The sequence below is a fragment of the Microcaecilia unicolor genome, chromosome 12 (genome assembly GCF_901765095.1).
Source record: "Microcaecilia unicolor chromosome 12, aMicUni1.1, whole genome shotgun sequence".
Classification (NCBI taxonomy): domain Eukaryota; kingdom Metazoa; phylum Chordata; class Amphibia; order Gymnophiona; family Siphonopidae; genus Microcaecilia; species Microcaecilia unicolor.
In genome coordinates, this window is record NC_044042.1 from 56,185,192 (window position 1) to 56,206,159 (window position 20,968).

The 20,968-nt window shown below is 42.6% G+C and overlaps 1 protein-coding gene across 1 annotated transcript in view; it reads right to left on the bottom strand.

Annotated features, from left to right (window-relative positions):
- The window catches only part of ST14 (suppression of tumorigenicity 14), a 63,536-nt gene that overhangs the window by 22,789 nt on the left and 19,779 nt on the right, over nt 1-20,968 (bottom strand). The window contains 8 exon segments of the mRNA XM_030221770.1: nt 2,850-2,914; nt 2,917-2,976; nt 2,978-3,057; nt 3,060-3,092; nt 4,851-4,889; nt 9,406-9,560; nt 12,408-12,478; nt 14,243-14,370. Coding sequence (XP_030077630.1) covers nt 2,850-2,914; nt 2,917-2,976; nt 2,978-3,057; nt 3,060-3,092; nt 4,851-4,889; nt 9,406-9,560; nt 12,408-12,478; nt 14,243-14,370 — 631 coding nt within the window.

Below are 20,968 nucleotides of genomic sequence, written 5' to 3' on the forward strand. Positions count from 1 at the left end.
ATTATTCACTTTTACCTCTCCTTCAAGCAGAGGCTAAAGGGTTAATAAATGGCAACTTTTTATACAGTGCCTTTCACACAGGTCAAACTCAAATGTGCTTTAGAAGAGAATGCAGAAAGTCACAAAGCCGCATCTGGGATGGATGACTTAGGAACACATTTCTGGCATGCAGCATACAAGCAGTGTGGCAACTTAAAAAATGGTGAAGGATCATGGACCCTCCCTGCCCCATGGCCTCTCTACCCAGCATCCATCATGCCAACATTCTCCAATTGCAGATCCCATTCCCCCAGACAGACCCCGACACCAAATCCCATCACCCAAAAAGATCCCAGCTCCCGATGCCACAAACCCACCCCAACATTTTTTATTTTTGTTACATTTATACCCCGCGCTTTCCCACTCATGGCAGGCTCAATGCGGCCTTACATACTGTATACAATGAAAACCCCTTCCCCCCCCCTCACCTTGGGACCTACCTGAGGTCATCCATGGTAGTTCAGTGAGTCTCAGGCAGCAGTCACCCAAGTTAGTTCCATCCTCCAATATGGCACCTCTGCCCCCTAGCAGTACTTTCATGGTTCTATGACACCATGAGGAGTACCATTAGATTGCGAGGAGCCAGTTTTGTAAGGGAGTGACTGCTGCTGCCTGGGTCCTGCTGAATTACTACTCATGACTCCAGGTAGGTCTGAAGGTGAGGGTTGGGGTTTTCATTTAACGGGGGGGGGGGGGGGGGGGGTTATTTTATCATGAGTTGGGGACTGTTTGGAGGGATGGGGACTTATGTTTGGAGTGATGAGGGGGTGCCACCACAATGGTTACTTGTTATTTATTTATTACAGTGGATCCGCTTGCATTGCATGCGGTGCCTGATCGCTAAGAGCGCATGCGATATCTGGCACTGCATGTAACATAGAACCTGCATTGCATTCCCTGACTGCCCTGTGCAGATTCAGAGCACAACGCCTAAATTTACTGCACATTACTAAACATGCAAAATACCACAGCTTAGTAAAAGGGCCCTTTAAAGTGCACTAAATTGATTTAATACACTAAAATCCTAAATGTCACTCTTTTTATTCACTCAATAGTTGGACGTAGGGACTTTGACCAAAACTAATTTTTATATATAAATATAAAATAGCCTCAACAGCCCAGGGAACCTCTCATTAGGACTCCACTGAAATGGCCAACATCATAGGCTCCTACCCACCTTCCGAAAAAAACTCACAGAAGTCAAAAAACTCCCAAACAATGCACACTTACGGGAGAAAAAATTCTGTGAACAAAAAACGGAAGGCAGAGTATCTTACAATATCAAGCAAAGATCAAAGTCTCCACACCCTTCTACCGTGAATATTGATGGATCTGAAAAATTACAGTATCCATTACTGACTTTCTTGAAAATAGTGAACTGAAGAAGGAGCTATAAGTTGGCGTCCTATATGAACGTCCGCCATTTTGAGGCATTGGTCGCGGATGGATTAAAGAGAAAAGAAAAAAGAAAAAACATTTTTTGTTTTTGGGATTTCTCCTGATAAAGGTTGTGAAACAGTGGGGGTCCCTTGCTGTCGAGAAAGTTTGAATACATTGCGAGTGAGGATGATGAAGAAAACTTAAAGGATAACGCGAATGTGCTAGATTGTAAGCTCAGACCCACTTGAAGATCAGTATGAGAAATCAATACTGATCTCAAGAACTTCTTGTAAGTGTGACTGTTAAGATTAAGGCATCCCCTCGAGAGACCACTATCACAATTTGTGAATCTGGATTATGCACGACTTTAAAGGAGCGACAATACAACAATTCAAGCTAAGTCTGATTTTTTGAACTTCTTAGTCATTGCCATGTGATAAGTGAGTGTTATAGTATTTGTGTTGTGGCTGATGCCCCTGATATTCTTCAGTTCACTATTTTTCAAGAAAGTTCAGTAATGGATACTGTAATTTTTTCAGATCCATCAATATTCACGGTAGAAGGGTGTGGAGACTTTGATCTTTGCTGATATTGTAAGATACTCCGCCTTCGTTTTTTGTTCACAGAATTTTTTCTCCCGTAAGTGTGCATTGTTTGGGAGTTTTTTGACTTCTGTGAGTTTTTTTCGGAAGGTGGTAGGAGCCTATGATGTTGGCCATTTCAGTGGAGTCCTAATGAGAGGTTCCCTGGGCTGTTGAGGCTATTTTATATTTATATATAAAAATTTAGTTTTGGTCAAAGTCCTACGTCCAACTATTGAGTGAATAAAAGAGTGACATTTAGGATTTTTGATATATTTTACACTCTTTTGCAGTTACAATAGTGTGATAATTTAATATACACTAACCATTTGAACTAAGGAGTGCCAAGTCAATTAGTACGCATTAAATCCATTTAGCATGCACGAAAAATTCCCTATTAAAATAAACATGTGAAGCTAATACCAAAAACCTGGGGAAAGAAATTGTGGGAAAAAACCCAAATCTTTCTCTTGCCTTTGCCCAACCCTACTCACTAAGATTTATAGGGAAAATGTTTTATCTGCTATAATATTTATATACTAGGGCATGAAGAAAGAGCAAAACCATGGATTAATGAACGTTTGCATTTCTCTCTGTGACACGGCCAGGACGTGGGGGAAGGACCGTTGTCACTACACTGGCAGTTTTTATGGCCAAGAAGTGGGTCTAGGGTGTGTCTCAGAGAAGCACCTCTCTAGCCACAGAGGTGGCAAAGGATTCTGCTGCAGCCTGGGCAAGATGTATCCAGGGAAGGAGGCCAACAGAGACTACAAATAGTGAAATTTTCAAAGCCACCCATCCACCCTCGCCTCAACCAATCTGAAAGGTTGGAAATGCCCAGTAACTTACTGCACCAATGCATGGGGCTCAACAGGGCTCAGCGAATTGTACACCTTTACAAAGTCCTGTGGGGGGGCTGCTTGCAGGTCTGTAGGGCAAAGGTCTTGAAGTTGAGGCTGATAATGTGGCCAACATCCTGCTCGCAGAACCCACTGGCAATGGGCATTGTTGGGGTACTGGCTGTTGGGAAACCCTGGTGTAGAAAAGGTAGTCTTACACCTGGACTGGCATGCAGAGAAAAGTGGCAGCTATCTGTTCAGGAGAGAAAAAAAATGACTTAGTTGCGCTAAAGATGAGAATTTGTTTTTGTTTTTTAAAATGTTTTACTAAACTTAGGGGCATGTCACAGTCCGTGGCCCCTTCAATGAGACATCCAGTAAAAGCAACATTTAAGGACCAGTGGTGATGAAGTTTATATTCACATATATTGCGAGCAGCTGTACACTGGAAACTCAATTCACTTAGTTCTCAGATTACTATTTGAATCTGTGCCCAGCCCCCTCAGCCATCCAATTAAAGAGCTGACAGAGCTCTTTATAGCTTCACCCACCCACAAGCCTTATAATTCAGAATGAAAGAGCACAGCAATATAGTACCTAAGCTATCCAATCTATGTATCTGTAAAGGGATGAACTCTCCGCACTTCTAGATCAACTGGAACCAGGGCTCAGATCTGGTATCATGAGCCTTCATTCACAGCTAGCCAGCAATTTGTTTTCCTTCTGTTCCTCTCAAGATTAAACTAACACTACAGCACAGGGGCTCTAAATAAAACAAGGGCATAGCTACATGGGGCCCAGGACTCCCAATTCCTGGCTGAGGTATTGCTAGGGTGTGTGCACTAGGCCTAGCATATAGCCCATTCACCCCCCTCCCCCCTCCCACTCCTGTGCTCTGGTATCCTCTCTTCCTTCCCTCCTCTCACAGTCCAGAGTCTCTCTCCTTCCTGTGCCCGCCTCCAGCACTGCAATCCTCCAACTTTTAGCAGTGTCATCAAGCAGCATCGCCTCTGCCAGCCCTGGAAGCTTTTTCCTTTGCGTAACCTCCTGTTCTCGCATAAGCAAAACTGTGATGTGCTTGGAGATGTTGACCAGACTCAAGTCTATTATAACGGCAAAAGTTTAAGTTATGGGATAATGCAACTTTATTTAAAGCGTCAGTAACTTCCACATTTCCATAAGCAGTATGTGGTTTATGTTGATGCAGAACTGTTACTTAGAAATCTGTAGTCAAGTGCACTCTAAGGCATATTTCGGAGTATACCAAACACTACTCCTACCTATACGCCTAGTGTTCCCCCTTCCCCCATGTTAACTCTGGACACCCCCCTCAAAATGTCAGGTCTGGCTATACCACTGAAATAAAAGCCACTAGGTGGCATCATTTTATAGGACTATCATCATCTCCCCCTCAGGAGCTGAAACTCTGTCTGTGTTCCACCTCTAGCACTCTCATCTCTCCCTTACACTCCTCCCTGGGAACTCCGTTCACTGGGTAAATCTCTCTTATCTGCACCCTTCTCCTCCACTGCTAACTCCAGACTCCGTTCCTTTTATCTTGCTGCACCATTATGCCTGGAATAGACTTCCTGAGCAGGTACGTCAAGCTCCATCTCTGGACGTCTTCAAATCTAAGCTAAAAGCCCACCTTTTGATGCTGCTTTTAACTCTAACCCTTGTTCAGAACCCTTATTTTATTCATCCTCACTTTAAATTCCCTTATCTCTTGTTTGGCCTGTTTGTCTGTCCTAATTAGATTGTAAGCTCTGTCGAGCAGGGACTGTCTCCTTCATGTTCAAGTGTACAGTGCTGCGTACATCTAGCAGCACTATAGAAATGATAAGTAGTAGTAGAAGACCTGTACAGGAATCAGTCAGAGCTGTCCTGACAGCACTGTGTAGCACTACTACCGAGTCACCAGAACTGTAAAAAAAGGTAGATTAACATGACTAGACTATTTTAGCTAAGTAAAGAGAAGAAAAGCTCAAGCCCCTCCCCCCACCCCAACAACTTACTGTCTTTGAAGTCTTAGCCATTTTAGGGTCTGCCGCTGTTGAAAATAAATGCAAACATCAATTTAATAATCAACCACCACCACAACATGGACATTACTACACTAGATAAATCAGAAACAAAACTGAACACACTCATTGCTCTGCCCTGGCACATGGACAGAAAATTCTTTTCATGGGGCAATCCACAATTTTAATTTAGATTTGGTATTATAGTATATTGAAAAGAGACTTAACAGTAATGATCGCTACAGTCCACCACTTAAACACTAGAGGGAGCCAATGCTGCATCTCTGAGAACTGGGAAGGAAGGTAGTGAATTTATTCATTGAATAGTGCTATCAGTTATATGCAGTGCTTCATAAATACATAAATAGATAGCCCTTTCACATTTTGAAGCTTAATATCTATAACAGACAAGAAATACAGACAAGGGTTTTCATGTTAACACTGCAGAGCCAGTCACAACAGTAAGGTCCCTTAAGAAACTATTTGACGAAGTATTTATGGTTGAGGTAAGACAGCCATGTGGAGGAACAATTAGGATTGTGTTTTTAAAGCAGTCTCAAAGAGGTGCACTTTCAGGCCAGATCTATAGTGGCAAGAGGATGAAGGAAGCAGGTGTGTTCACCAGCTATTCCAGTACTTGGCTCAGTTCTCAAGTCTATGTTCAGTGATGGATATAAAAGGGAATAAATACCCAGTGAAGCTTGGGACAAGGGCTGTATGGGGGAAATGAAAGGGGAAGAACAAGATGCTGCAGAGTGAATGTACTTGTAAGAGAGTATAAGCAGTTGAATTTATGCAAAGTTGGACAGGAACCAATGTACCATATCAAGCGGAAAGATTACATGATCAAAAAGGCATTATAGGACGATTAATAATGTAGACTGTAATATAGAGAGATCCTTCAGTGGTAGACCTGCAATAGGAGGCTGCAGAAGTCTAAATGGAAGACTATGAGAAAGCAGGTAAGAGTTGTAACAGTATGTTAAGATAGAATAAAAGATGGATTTTGGAAAAGTGAGAGAAGAGAAGACGCAGCACTTTTTGGCCATATTGTGGATGTGCACAGTGAAGGAATGGGAGTCAAAGAATACCCTTGCTTGCAGACCAAGCAGACTAGGAGGACAACTGTGCTGCTCACAATCATTTAAAAAAAAAAAACAACAAGAGAAGTAGCTTCCATTTTGGCCATGCTGGGCCCAATATTCAAAGGATTTATGCTCCTAATTTAGAAGCATCACTCTTAAAAGTTAGGACTATAACTCTCAAATTAGCCTCTCTGAAAATTTACTAAAGCCAAATGCCTAAATTAAACTCAAAATTTCAGTCGACTCTTACCTGTAGGAGCATGAACAGTAAGTAGCAACAGGGGCAGATTTAGGGTAGGGAAAATAGATTAGATTTAGATATTGCCCACTTTGTGTACAACGATGTGTACATCCAGTGACATTAAATACTCACTGCTACCAAATGAATATCAACAACCAGATGGGAGCTTAGCAGCAATTTTCAGCACTAGGCTCAAACCCAGGCAAATGAATGGCAGCCCTAAATTTATAGGCGTAACTTTTGAGATCCTAAATTAAGATGAATTTTCAGTTGAAAGCAGAGCACAAATTAGGATCCCAGCTCTTCCCCACACCCCAAATATTCAGCACTATTTAACTGGCCAAGAATGGCTCCTGGCCAGTTAAATAGTGTTTAGTCAACTGCTAATATTCAGAAGGAGATAGCTATCTCCACAGAATATTTATGGTTAGCGCCAATATTCAGTGCTGGGTTTAAGCGGTTAAATAGGACCACATAAATAGCAGTCCTATCTTTAATCACTAGAAGCTTAACCAATTAGTGCTGAATATCAGCTTAACTGGTTAAGTTCCAGTGGCCAAAAATGAAGCCAGATATTCAATGCTGGTCACTAGAAATGGCCCCCGGCATTGAATATCCAAAGTCACTGCTGACTGCAGCACTTCAGTGGGCTGCCATCCCACCAGCTGAATATTGGCCTCACTATGATTTAACAAGGATGGAAGAGTCAGGTAGCGAAGTTAGACATGCAGCTAAGATATGCAGTTGGTAAGAGCTCCAGCAAAGAGGCCAACATGGTACCAGACATCCTGAAAGTATCAAATCACCAAAGAAGAGAATAAGAGTCCAGGATGGAGCCCCAAGGCATGCCAACTGAAAAATGAGAGCAGCAGGAGAAGATCCTCCATAAAACACAATGAAAGTGTGTCGGGAGAGAGGAAAGACAATCAAGATAGTCTCAAGTGAGGACAGGGTGGTGTCAGAAGTAGCAGATGGGTCATAGGAGGGCAAGTCCCTCAGCCTTGAGGTCAGGAGAGGACCTTGTAAGGGCTGTCTCTGTGGAATATAAGCAGTAAAATCCAAGTTGAAGTGGATAGATAAAATCTAGATATTCAAGAAAATCAAGGCAGCAGAAATAACTCACTAAAGTATTTTGGATAAAAAGGAGAGGAGAATGAGGGTCATCAGTGCAAAAAGGCTCCACAGCAGTATAGCCACAGCATATCTGAAGGCAATGGGAGGAGGCTTTTAAGAAAGCGGTAATTAAGGATGTGACAGATGGCAGGGGATGAAAGAATCAGGGATAATACTAAAGAAGTGAGTGGGGATAGGAATGGAGAAGGTGAGCAGAGTTCCACTCTAACTCCAGAGAAGATGGAGAGTGACAGGGTTTGAAGCAGAAGAGGAATAATGTGTGTGTGTAGGGGGAGGGGGCTGTTAATAGAGGGCTAATGGCAAACCCAAAAGCAATTTTAGGACTCTCAGCATGAAAAAAAAAAAAAATTAGCCATGTCCTGTGCAAAGATGGCAAGTGGAAGTGTGAAGAAAAAGTAGCTGTTTCAGGAGCAAGTTAGAAGCGATAGGACAGCCAAGTTGTTGGTCAAAGAGACACAACAGGCTTGTGTGATAAAGGTGATAATTGACTGGAAAGAGATGAGGGTAAATTTGAAATATTTGAAATCAACATATCATTGAGATCTGAGCCAGAAATGTTCTCAGAGTAGGCACAGGAATAAAGGAAAATAACCATGGAGGTGAACCAGGGTTATGGATTGGCCTATTTCACAGTGTAAGGAGAGAGATGCATTAAAGAATCCAGAGCAGAGGAGTGTACAGAGTTAAGAAAAGACTGCCTTCACTTAAAATGTTGATAAGATAGGGGGAGGGGGAGGAGAGTAGTAAAGAAGCAGTGGGGTCAATTTCTTGTATGTTTCTAAAGAAGTTGATGATGACTGGCTGACAGTGGAAGGAGGCTGATAAAGTGTGAAAGATACCACGTTATTGAGGGATGGAAAGTGGTGAATAAATTGAGGGTGTGCTGTTAGAATAAAAAACAAGCTGAGACAATGGATCCTACCCAGAAATAAGATCAGGAACTGGGGGAAAAAGCCGAGAAAACATAAGGATTAGAGAGGTCATCAATGTGCAGATTTCCTACCAATAAGGAGAGAAAAGAAGACTCAATGAAAAAGGAAAAACCAGGAATCACAGTCAGTGAGAAATGAAGGAGGACTTATCAGGAGATCTGTAGATAGAATCTACTAGAAGAAGTAGTGGGGCAAACAGTCGAATGAAATGTCTGCCGTTCAGAGTTAAAGAATGGTACTGAGGAGAGTGAGGGGTTTAAAATCTACATGAGGGAGAAGGAAGAGCTTCACACCACTGGCCAGTCAGGTTACAGTAACATCCCCTATCTCCTCATGAATGAACAAGTTTCATCACCTGAACAGCTCAGGAGTTATCGCCTGCTTAAAAATTGCTCTCTTCTGTTTCTAGTAACATATTTTGTTACCAGCAACACAACAGTGATCTCAAGAAGCCTCTTCGCATGTGAAGTGGTGAGGTGCAAGAGGGATCTTAAGTATCACAGGCACCAAAATGCATGTGCTCTTATAAGGACCCCTTTTAGGGTCAACTAGCTATAAAGCATTATGTTGAAACATATTCCTTATTCACACAGCTTTAAATATCTAGTTTTATATGGCTGAAATTGATAAGAGTTTCTAACCATTCTGCAATTGGGCAAAAATTTTGAGTTCCACTGAAACCATCAAGGTCAGGGCATATCTCCCACATTAAAGACATATTCTAGAGAAGGTCAATTCTATCAGAACTAGGTCATTGTATATTTACCAATGCTTAAATTCCACCTCCTCCTACATTAGACATAAGCTAGTTACCTTAACATGGAAGTTGATCCTTGGTGAGTACTGGGATAAAGGATGAAGTATGAAAGCATTTAAATTACAATAGCAAGATGGTACTTTAGACCACCAGTTATGGCTCACAGTATTTTCCATTACAGAATTTGGTTACAACAATCTGGAACTTGGCATTTCTTGCCTCAACTAATTTGCAACATACGTTTAGACTGGGATCCAGAAAAGCCATCCCACTGAAAGTATTTATAATGGGGCATCCACAATGATAGTTAAATCAACCCTACTTTCATCCCATCTCAGAACCCAATAATTTAGCAAATGAGAGAACAAGAGACTTTTGGGTCAGACAACAACTTACGGTATGCTACAAATGAATCGACTTGCAGAAGTTGGGACCCTCTCCCTAGAATGTTCACAGGCAGCATTGGTTGGTTCATAGCTTTTTCCATAGCTGCTTCTTTAAACCTTGGAACAGTGAACTCTGCCCAGTAATAGGCAAGGACGCTACCCTCACTGCAGGAAGAAGAGAGAAGTGTTAGTATCACCAAACAGCAAATTGAGTAAGAAAAACAAACCAGTCACATGAAGACCCTGGAAACTGCTCACTGTGTTGAAATGAGCAGAGATTTCTTGTAGCCTTTGTAGACAAGCAGGAGTTTAATGGGTATGGAATTTCATGTATTCATGTGGAGGAGAGGTAGAGGAGACAAAAAAGGGGGGGGGGGGTTCAAAAATGGGGAGACAAAGAAGGGATAGGAGGGAATATTAGAATAGGAAAAGAAGGAAGATTCTGGGATACAGAGGGGGAGAAACCTTGAGGGAGGGAAAACGGGGAGATCCAGTCACCCTCGGTCCCTAACTTCTCTTTCCCACTCCTCACCCTGATTCTTTTCCCTCCCCCTTCTTCTCCTCTTTTTTCTGTGCCCACACATACCCCTCTCCATCTCACATACTGTCATATAATCCCATCCTCTCACATCTAGCACATCTCACCCCCACCACATTCCCCATCTCCCAGCCCCTCCTTCACATACACCCACTTATCCCAATTTCTCTATCCTAATTCCTTCCCCATCCTCTTCCTGCTCCTCCTACCCCCTCCATTTCCACCTCAACTCCCCTCTCTTCAAATAACAGAAACTATTTTTTCAATGAACACATAGTTAAACTCTGAAAACCTCCGTACCAGATGATATAGCGAAAGCACTTAAATGTAGCTAAGCTTAAAAATAATTTGGGCAAATTCTTGTAGGTAAAGTCTTTAAACCTTTAAGAAGGTAGACCTGGGGAAAGCCACTGTTTATCTCTGGAGTTAAGTAGCATTGAATCATGCTGCTTTTTGGGGATTCTGCAAGATACTAACTAACTTCCGCAAATCTTTGAAGACACATCTCTTCAACAAAGCCTACAAAGAGAACCCATAGCCTCACAAAACTACCTCACCAATCCTTCCAATCTCTAAAGTCCATCTTCCATACTATCCTAACATCTTTCTTCTCTCTTCCCTTACCTTAATCTCTATACAATACTAAGTGTATGTGATATCATGGAATGACAATGTCATGACAAACTCTGTAAGCCACATTGAGCCTGCAAATAGGTGGGAAAATGTGGGATACAAATGCAATAAATAAATAAATAAGATACTTGTTTCCTGGCCTTGGCCACTCTTAAGGACTACTGGGCCAGATGGGCCTTTGATCGGACCTAGTATGGCACTTCTTATTGTCTTATGAATCATCTTCATGTTCTCCATCCCCCCATGCTAATCATGCAGCTAGAGAAGAGAGGGCAGAGGAGGAGGAGAAAGAATTACACACTGCAGTGCAGCCATCTTCTCCTATCATTGCTCATGGCCCAATTTCTGGTTTCAACTACATAGTGCTGTATGGGTGGGACTAGGACTTGATATACTGCCTTTCTGTATTTTTTTTTTTTCGCAACTACGTACTTATTTGTACCTAGGGCAGTAGAGGGTTAAATGACTTACCCCACAAGGAGCTGCAGTGGCAATCAAACCCAGTTCCCCAGGATCAAAGTCTGCTGCACTAACCACTAGGCTACTCCTCCACTCAGTGGTTCAAATCAGCAGCCAGGGTGGTAAATAAATCCTAATAAATAAATATGGAATGGAGGAGTAACCTAATGATTAAGAACAGTGGGCTGAAAACTAAGGGAGCCTGGTTAAAGTCCCACTTCAGATCCTTGTGATCTTGGGCAAGTTACTTAACCCTCCATTGCCCCAGGCACAAACTTAGATTATGAGCCCACTGTGGACAGGGAAATACCTACTGTACCTGAAAGTAACAGGCTTTGGACTACCTCTGAAAAGATATGAGCCAAAACCAAATAAATGATACCTTCTAAAAAAAATTATTCCAAGGAAGTTTGTTTTTTTTTTAAATAATTTTATAGTTTAGTCATACTGTGTATCCAACAATTATTCAAAAACGAGTTTTGGTTCAATGTGGCCTTACATTAAACAGTTGTTAGAGATTACAACTGATTCAAATTACATTGACAAAGTTGTATGATGCTGTGTTTTACAGTGGTTGCAAGATAACTATTAGTGTGTATGGAATAGTCATTGGGTTTCTTGAGAAGATATGTCTTAATTCATTTCTTAAAAGAAAAGATGTTAGTTTAGTTAGAGGTTGTGCTGTGTATTGTTGCTCTAGAATGATTAGTGCATATTTACTCATAGATTCCTGAAAAGGTAAGTCTTTAGGTCTTTTCTGAACTGGAAGTAGTTCATGATGCTTCTTATGACTATAGGAATTGAGTTCCACCATTTTGAGCCCAGGTAGCTAAATCTCGCCATGTAGGTGGATTCGTATAGTACATTTTTGCAGTTGGGCAGGTGAACTATTAGGTAACCTCTGGTTCCTGAGTTTGTATTTCTTGGTGATAGCTTGATCATGTCTAGCATATAGTCCTGTAACATACCAAACAGTATTTTGAAGATGATTGTGCTGGTTTTGAAAAATAGTCTGGCCTTGATTGGGAGCATTATGAGTAGTGGGATTGCTCTATCATATTTCGACTGTGTTTTGGACGGTCTGCAATGATTGTAGTAGGTTTTCTTTGCAGCCTTCATATGCTGCATTACAGTAGTCTAGTTGGACAATATCAGCGTCTGTACTACAAGATGGAATGACTGTAAAAGACAAAGTACATATCACTGATGTGTTTATTCCCTTTCTAATGCCTAAGTGAGGCTCTCTTTGTGTGTGTAATTAAATATTATGCAATGGTTAAGGGGTTTGTTAGCTGTAAAAACTCAAGACATATATACAATAGCAGCCCATTTGTTTTTCAAACTAAGGATCTCAGTATTAAAATGAACAACGTTCTGCTTACCTAAAGGCAGTAACCTCACAGCCCTTGAAGTAAGGTCCAAGATCCGAGTTGTCCAAATACGTGGTCGTAAGCTAAAAGAGAGAGAGACATGTTGCACATGAAGACATAACATTTTGCATCTTCCATGTTAGATGTCATCACTTGAATATCACCAATAGCCCCAAGTCACTAACTAGGTACAGGCACTGAGAAGTGCCCATAACTGGATTACATGCTTTTTACCTCAGAAGATACCAGTCCAAGATGTAGCTATATCAGCTTAGAAACTTCTTACAAGTACTTATATACCACCCAACACAAAGTTCTAGAAGTCTACAGTCAAATACCATTTTTTTAGACCAATAATCCACAAGCAAAATAAATACTAAACCATATAAAAGATTGCAAACAGGATCATCAATCCTTCTCTAAAATCTGTCAAACCATTCTCCTTATTTTGTGCCCTGTTTACTAAGCCCGTGTAAAGGGCTGTTTAGCATTTTTAACGCACGTTAACCATGTATGCACATAACAGTGTACACGCCTACAATATCCTTATAAGTGCCTACACAGCGCGTGCGCTAACTTTAGGAGCGATCAAAAATGCTAATGCGCCTTAGTAAACAGGGCCCTTAATGATAACTTAGTGCACCAAAAAGAGACATTCACAATTTTTAGTTCTTGCACTCCCTGCCCCCCCCCCCCCCCCCCACTAAGCACAAGGAACCTCAAAGTTATTGGGACTGAAAACACAGATAGTGCAAAAACTGAAGCTTATGCAAAAACTGAGGCTTGCTTAAGATTAATGCTAACAGAAGCGACATTGCAAGCTTAATAAACTTAAACAACAGTACCAGCACCTTAAATTTAATTTGTGCAAACACAAGCAATGCAAAGAAATCAATGCAGGTGTGATAGGCTCCCAGCATAGAATATTGAAGATTGGCCTTAGTGCAGTATTTTGCATCAATTGCGAAGTGCAATATTAGGTATAAGAGCTCATTCCTTGGATTTGTAAGGATTCTTATAGTAAAGAACATTAACAATGGATTAAACGGCTGCTATGTGGTGGGAAATGGTTGAGTGAATTGGAAGAACTGATAGTAAAGATTGCCATACAGTTTTAATTTTATTAAGAATTGAAAGCTTAGACATGGTTTTAAGGACTGTTCTGTAGGCTATAAAACTCTGCATTAAATTAAATTCCAACAAAAACAAACTTTAAAAACCTGAAGGTATCCTTGGGGCTGTGTCCTGCAGGGCATATGCAGCTGCAAGGGGGAAGGGTGCCCAGGGGTTATGTTTCAATTATAATTATGTGAAAAATAAATTTAAAAAAAAAGGGGGGTGGTTGTGAAAGAGACGAATTATATAATCTACTAAATTCAGTTTCTTTTGATGCTTCTTACTGTAGCATCAATTCAGAATACTAATCACCCTTAATTTCACACAGGGCTGTAGCCACCACTTTGCAGACAGGCCCACCTAACTCAGCAACTCTAGTGTGAACCAGAAAGAGGAGAAAAGGAGACCGTGACAACATCCACAGAGACAAGCGCCCAGCCATGTTAACCTCAGGCCCTCCCAAAAGATTAATCTGCCAATGCCACTGGTACCCTGGACTGCAAACCTCCTTTCAGGTTTACTCCTGCATCACAAAGGTACAAATAAAAGACTCAGGCTATGCACACTGGAGAAAAACAAGGTCAGTTATCAAACATTTTAAGAATAACAGAGCACACAAATACCAGCAGCACCAGATGAAATCACGAGGACACGTAAAAGGAAGGGGCCCCAACTCTCTGCTTTTCCAGCAATTCTTTAAATCCACTGCCCTACAGCTCCTTCATACCCACCAGGCCTTTAACTTTTTCTGCAAGGATGGTGAACTCTGGTGAGCTGGAGTTTTCATAGGCATCGATGAAGTTGACATTGGTGATCCTGAGGTAGCCTGTGTAGATCTTCTGGATTGGCACTGCTCGGTCTAGGAAATGGCATTTTAAAAGCAATAAAAAAAGGTAAGTAAGCACCCACCAAGCTCATCTCTGCTATAAAAGATGGATTATACAACTCCCTATATCGTGATTTATTCATTTTGGAAAGGGAGAGGAGGGGAGGGATTTTGCATTTAGCTCATGCCTTTTTAAGCTGTAGCTCATGGCAAGTTACATTGAGAACACAAAATTACATATTGTACCTGAAAGGCCTTACAATTTAAGTCTGTACCTGAGGCAATGGACAGTCTAACGGACTTGTCCAAGATCACAAGAAGCTGCAGGATTTGAACCAGGTTTCCCTGGTTCTCAAGCAGGGGCACAGCCAGACTTTGGCAGGAGGGGGGGTCCAAAGCCCAAGGTGAGAGGGCACATTTTAGCCCCCCCCCCCACCGCCAACTTTGATGACCCCTGCCGACGACTCTGTTGACCCCCCTCCCGCCGCCAAACCTCCCCTGCCATCGCCTACCTTTGCTGGCGGGGCACCCCAATCCCCACCAGCCGAGGAGGTCCTCTTCTTCCCGCGAAGGCTTCGTTCTGTTTCTGACATCCTGCATCAGACTCACAGAAACAGAACAAAGCCCAGGTTTCGTTCTGTCTGCACGTACAACGTGCAGAACGTCAGAAACAGAACGAAGCCTTCGCGGGAAGAAGAGGACCTCCTCGGCTGGCGGGGACTGGGGTCCCCGCCAGCAAAGGTAGCCCACGGCAACGGTGGGGGAGGGTTGGCACTGGGAGGGGGGTCCAAGGCCAAACCTACGGGGGCCCAGCCCCCCCTCTGGCCCCACGTAGCTACGCCACTCAAGAAGAACAAACACAAGGGCCTTTTACAAAGTGTCGGTAAGCCCAACGTGGGCTTACTGCACGTTAAATCAGAACTACTGCTGGCCCAATACAGCCACCAGTGGTAGTTCCATCTTTGAGTGTGTGCCGGAAATTTTTTTTTTCCTGTGCAACGCTAACCTAGCAGTAATCGGACATCGCCACACTCTACCCAGTTACCGCCACATTACCACGGGAACCCTTACCATCACTTCAATGAGTGGCAGTAAGTGCCACCCCCCCCCTCCCATGACCATTTTTTTCAGGGGTGCTTTTTATCCGCTGCATTAAAAGGGCCCTGGCACTGTGTGAAAAATTACTCCACAGGGTCCTTTTTCCTGCAGTTTAGTAAAAGGACCCCACAATGAGGAGATGCAGTCAACTTCCAGAACCAGCATAAACAGCTCAAGTGAGATGACCCGACATGGCCGTGTTTCAGCAAGAACGGTGCCTGCATCATGGATTGGTAAACTCTCACAATGTGGATTGCTGGTGTACTAAAACAATAACACAGATACAATTGGTCAACTGGCTTAGCACTGTGACCACCAATAGCACCATGAAAACAGTAAGAAATATACCGCAGTGCAGTTCAAAAGCTGCAATTCTTAGTGTTTTCATGGCTCTTGTGGAGATCACAGTCACCAAAGTCAGCTGACGAAGTGTTACTGTTTTACTACACCAGCAATCCACGTTGTGAGAGTTTACTGACCCCTGGACACAGGCATCATTCTTGCCAAAACACGGCCGTATTGGGTCATCTCACTTGAGCTGTTTATGCTGGTTGGAATAAAGGCTGTCTGGTTCTGGAAGTTGACTGCATCTCCTCAAAGTGTTTTTTCTTCTCGATTTTCTTTGGGAGGTATTTTAACCTTCTCTTTCGCCTTTCTTCCCTGTTCTCAGCCTGCTGTACTAACCATTAGGCTATTCCTCCAGCTTTTTGAGCAGGGACTGTCTCTCTTTGTTAAATTGTACAGCGCTGCGTAACCGTAGTAGCGCTCTAGAAATGTTAAGTAGTAGTAGTAGTAGTATATTAGCCCAATCCAGCATAATCCAATCAAAGCAGATTGCAATACAAAATATCCATAACAATCATGCCTTAACAGCACAGTAACATAGTAAATGACGGCAGATAAAACCTGTACAGTCCATCCAGTCTGCCCAACAAGATAAACTTATTTTACATGGTATGTGATACTTTATATGTGATACCCGAGTGATTTGTCCATGCCTTTCTAAGGGCACAGACCGTAGAAGTCTGCCCAGTACTGTTCTTGTACTAAGTTCTGAAGCTAACATCAAAGCTCCTTAAAATTTACACTTCAGCCATCCTTATCTATTCAGTCATGATCAGGGCGTAGACCGTAGAAGTCTGCCCAGCTCCCATTTTGTTTCCAATTACTGGCGTCACCACCCAATCTCCGCTAAGATTCCACGGAACCATTCCTTCTAAACAGGATTCCTTTGTGTTTATCCCACGCATGTTGAATTCCATTACCATTTTCATCTCCACCACCTCCCGCTGGAGGGCATTCTACATATCCACCACCCTCTCCGTGAAAAAATACTTCCTGACATTAGTCCCGAGTCTGCCCCCCTTCAACCTCAACTCATGTCCTCTAGTTCTACCACCTTCCCGTCTCCGGAAAAGGTTTGTTTGCGTATTAATACCTTTCAAATATTTGAACGTCTGTATCATATCACCCCTGTTTCTCCTTTCCTCCAAGGTATACATGTTCAGGTCAGCAAGTCTCTCCTCGTACGGTTTGCAACGCAAATCCCATACCATTTTGTAGCTTTTCTTTGCACCGCTTCAAGTCTTTTTACATCTTTAGCAAGATGCGGCCTCCAAAATTGAACACAATACTCCAAGTGGGGCCTCACCAACGACTTGTAGAGGGGCATCAACACCTCCTTTTTTCTGCTGGTTATGCCCTCTCTACACAGCCTAGCATCCACAGCCGTCGCCTTGTCACATTGTTTCTTCACCTTCAGATCCTCCGACACCAAACACCCCAATGTCTCTCTCCTGAGTCAAGTTTACTAATTTCTCCCCTCCTATCCGGTATCTCTCTTTTGGGTTTCCGCACCCCAAGTGCATCAGTCTACACTTCTTGCCATTAAATTTTAACTTCACTGTACTGGCAGAGCCTCACATATATGGATACAAGTATTCTGGAAACTCCCTGTTAAAGGAGGGCACATTAGTGTGCTCTTGTAACTAGCAAATCACAGGAGTGACCAGACAAATTGCATATTTTGTGCACGTGTACTCAGTACATAGCAGTGGAGGGTAGGGAGGGTTATGGGTGGGGAGGAAAAGTTAAATTGTTGATGATATGATTGTTCTTATGTTCATGTTTGGACGATTTGGACTTGTAACATGCAATTTGTAGAGCCTGTTGCTTATTCACTTTCAATTTCATCAATAAAAAATGTTGAAACAAAAAAAAACTTCACTGTAAGTAATAATGTTACATTATTTCTTTTTTGTATATATTATTTTTAATCGTTCCCTTGAAAACGCCGTGTTGGAGAAACGTGGCCCCACGTCAGGAATAAAATGGAACATCGATTTTAATCACAGTTCACATCAGCACTAGGGTGAAGGTTGATCAGCAGCAACACAATATGACCCATCATTGAAAGTCTATACGCCTGCAAAGATAAGTGAATCTATTTTCACACTATTAAGACTGATGTTAACAGCAGAAAAGGGTTTTGAACATGTAAGGCAGGTAGGCAGGAACAGTGCTGTGATGGTTGAACGTTGCTGGCTGACACCGTATCATATGGTTATTTGGCACAACAGCAAATACTGAGCACTGCATATTTAAAAATTTAAAAATAATATATACAAAAAAGAAATATAACATAATTACTTACAGTGAAGCAAAGATGGTAATTGTTATAACTCATTGTATCATCAGAGCCAGCTTGTATATGAAGGATCCCTAATTGACATATTGATTAAATTTTAACTGCCAAACCCTCGACCATTCTTCTAATGTTCGGAGATCTCATTGTTTCTACTCCCTCCAAGGTATCCACTGTATTGGCTATTTTCGTGTCATCTGCAAAAGGCACACCTTTCCTTCCAACCCTTCAGCAATATCTCCCAAAAATATATTAAAACAGAATAGGCCCCAGCACCGACTCCTGAGGAACTCCACTGCTCACCTTCCTTTCCTCCGAGCGGATTCCATTTACCACCACCCTCTGCCACCTGTCGGTCAACCAGTTTCTTATCCAGTTCACACCACTTTCGATCCTAAGTTCAGCCCTTTCAGCTTATTCATGAGTCTTCTGTGGGGGACCGTATCAAAGGCTTTGCTGAAGTCCAAGTAGATTACATCTAGCGCACGTCCCTCATCCAGTTCTTTGGTCACCCAGTCAAAAAAGTCATTAAGATTCATTTGGCAGGATTTTCCTTTGGTAAAGCCATGTTGGCTCGGGTCCTGTAACCCGTCGGTTTCTAGAAAGTTAACTATTCTTTCTTTCAGCAGCGACTCCATTATTTTTCCTACCAACGACGTGAGACTTACTGGTCTGTAGTTTCCCACTTCTTCCCTGTCTCCACTTTTGTGAAGAAGGACCACATCCGCTCGTCTCCAATCCCGCAGAACCTCTCCCGTCTCTAAAGGTCTATTAAATAAATCTTTAAGAGGTCCTGCCAGGACCTCTCTGAGCTCCTTCAGTATCCTGGGATGTATCCGATCCAGCCCCATAGCTTTGTTCACCTTCGGACTCTCCAGCTGTTTATTTTTTTTTTTTGTTACATTTGTACCCCGCGCTTTCCCACTCATGGCAGGCACAGTATCCACTCCATTCCCAGATGTTCCCGCGGCAGCCAACCGCAGTCCTTCTCCAGGATTTTCCTCTGTGAGCACCGAAAAGAAATAATTGTTTAGCACGTTTGCTTTATCTTCATCACTCTCAACATAGCCATTCTCATTATCTTCCAGGCTCACAATTCCACTCCTATCTCTTTGCCTTTCTCCAATATATCTGGAAAAAAAGTCGTCACCTCTCTACATCTTTTGCCATTTTTGCTTTCGCTAGCCGTATTTCCCTCTTCACTTCTTTCAGTTTAATCCAATAATCTTTTCCGTGATCCTCTTGTTGCATTCTTTTGTATTTCTTGAACAAAGCCTCTTTTGCTCTTATTTTTTTCAGCTACTTGTTTGGAGAACTTTTGTTTACTTTCCTCACAAAAAGATCAGTCGCCATATTTATAGCAGCCTTTAGCTTGGACCACTGTTTTTCCACTTCTCCTACGCCTTCCCACGCCAACCTTCTTCAGGTATTCCCCCATTGCATCAAAATCAGTATGTCTGAAATCCAGTACTTTGAGTTTTGTGCGCCCGCACTCTGCCTTCGCTCTTATATCAAACTATACGGTGTGATGATCACTATTACATAGGTGGGCACCCACCCGGATATTGGAAGCACTACCTCCATTAGTGAGCACTAGATCCAGCATTGACCCTTCCCTCGTGGGCTCCGTCACCATTTGTCTGAGCAAGGCACTTTGACACGCAGCCACAATCTCCCTACTTCTTTCCGATTCCGCAGATGGGACGTTCCAATCCACGTCAGACAAACTGAAATTTCCCAACAGTAGCACCTCCTCTTTCATACCAATCTTTTGAATATCTTCTATCAGATCCTTGTCTAACTTCTCCGTTTGCACAGGAGGTCTGTAGATAACTCCCGTGTGGATACAGGTTCCATCTTCTCTTTCTAGGACGATCCATAAAGGTTCTTCTTTTCCCCAGGTTCCCCGCATTTCAGCTGCTCTGATATTCTCTCTCATAAACAGAGCCACTCCTCCACCTCTTCAGCTCTCTCTATTCTTCCTAAAAAGATTATAGACCGGTACGGTCTCATCCCATACATGAGAATCATTGAATCATGTCTCCGTAATAGCAACAATATCCAAGTTTTCTTCAAACATCAGGGCTTGCAGCAACATCTCTAAATGATTATAGGCTCCCTATGATGGGCTGATAGTAAACTGATATAAAGATATGAATGGGCAAAGAGCTGGCAGTCAAGCTCAGCTGGTACTGGTGGGGCTCACAAGGAAGGTTACGTCAACAGTTTGGTCTGGCTGGCAAAACTATGGTGATAATGAGGATATGTAGTAGGTATCAAAGTACGTACAAGAAAAGGAAGAAAGGACTTTGTCTTCCTTCAAAATGTCTGTCCAAACTAGCCCCTGTACATTGAACTAACTGTAGGGATGTTTAGCTGGAAAGTTAACATTAACCCTGAATATATGTAGCCTGATTTTACTTAGAATGAGATAAAAAAAAGGCTAAGGGTCAGAAACAGGGATTCTCTGCATCAGATTCACTAATTACGGAGTCACCCACTGTGAAAGAAAGTGATCATCATCCTTCTCATGTCCCATGGGCCAACCTTACTGACCACATACTGCACCAAGCATAGGTCAACAAATCAGGGGCATAGCCAGACACCCAAGTTTGGGTGGGCCTGGACCCAAGTTGGGTGGGCATAACTCCGCCTTGTCCTACAAGTGATTTGGTTTCTCCCTCTCTCGCCTGCATGCCATATGGTCCTTCAAACATCCCCTTGCTCCCGTATACCTTTTAAATAACAGATTTTCACTGGCAGCTAAACAGTTGTTGGGAGTTTTTGGCTGGTGGGGCTTGGGGTCCCTGCCAGCCACATTATAGGTGTGCTGCTACTTGATGGGCCTGAATCTAAAGTGGGTGGGCCTGGGCCCACCCCAGCCCACCC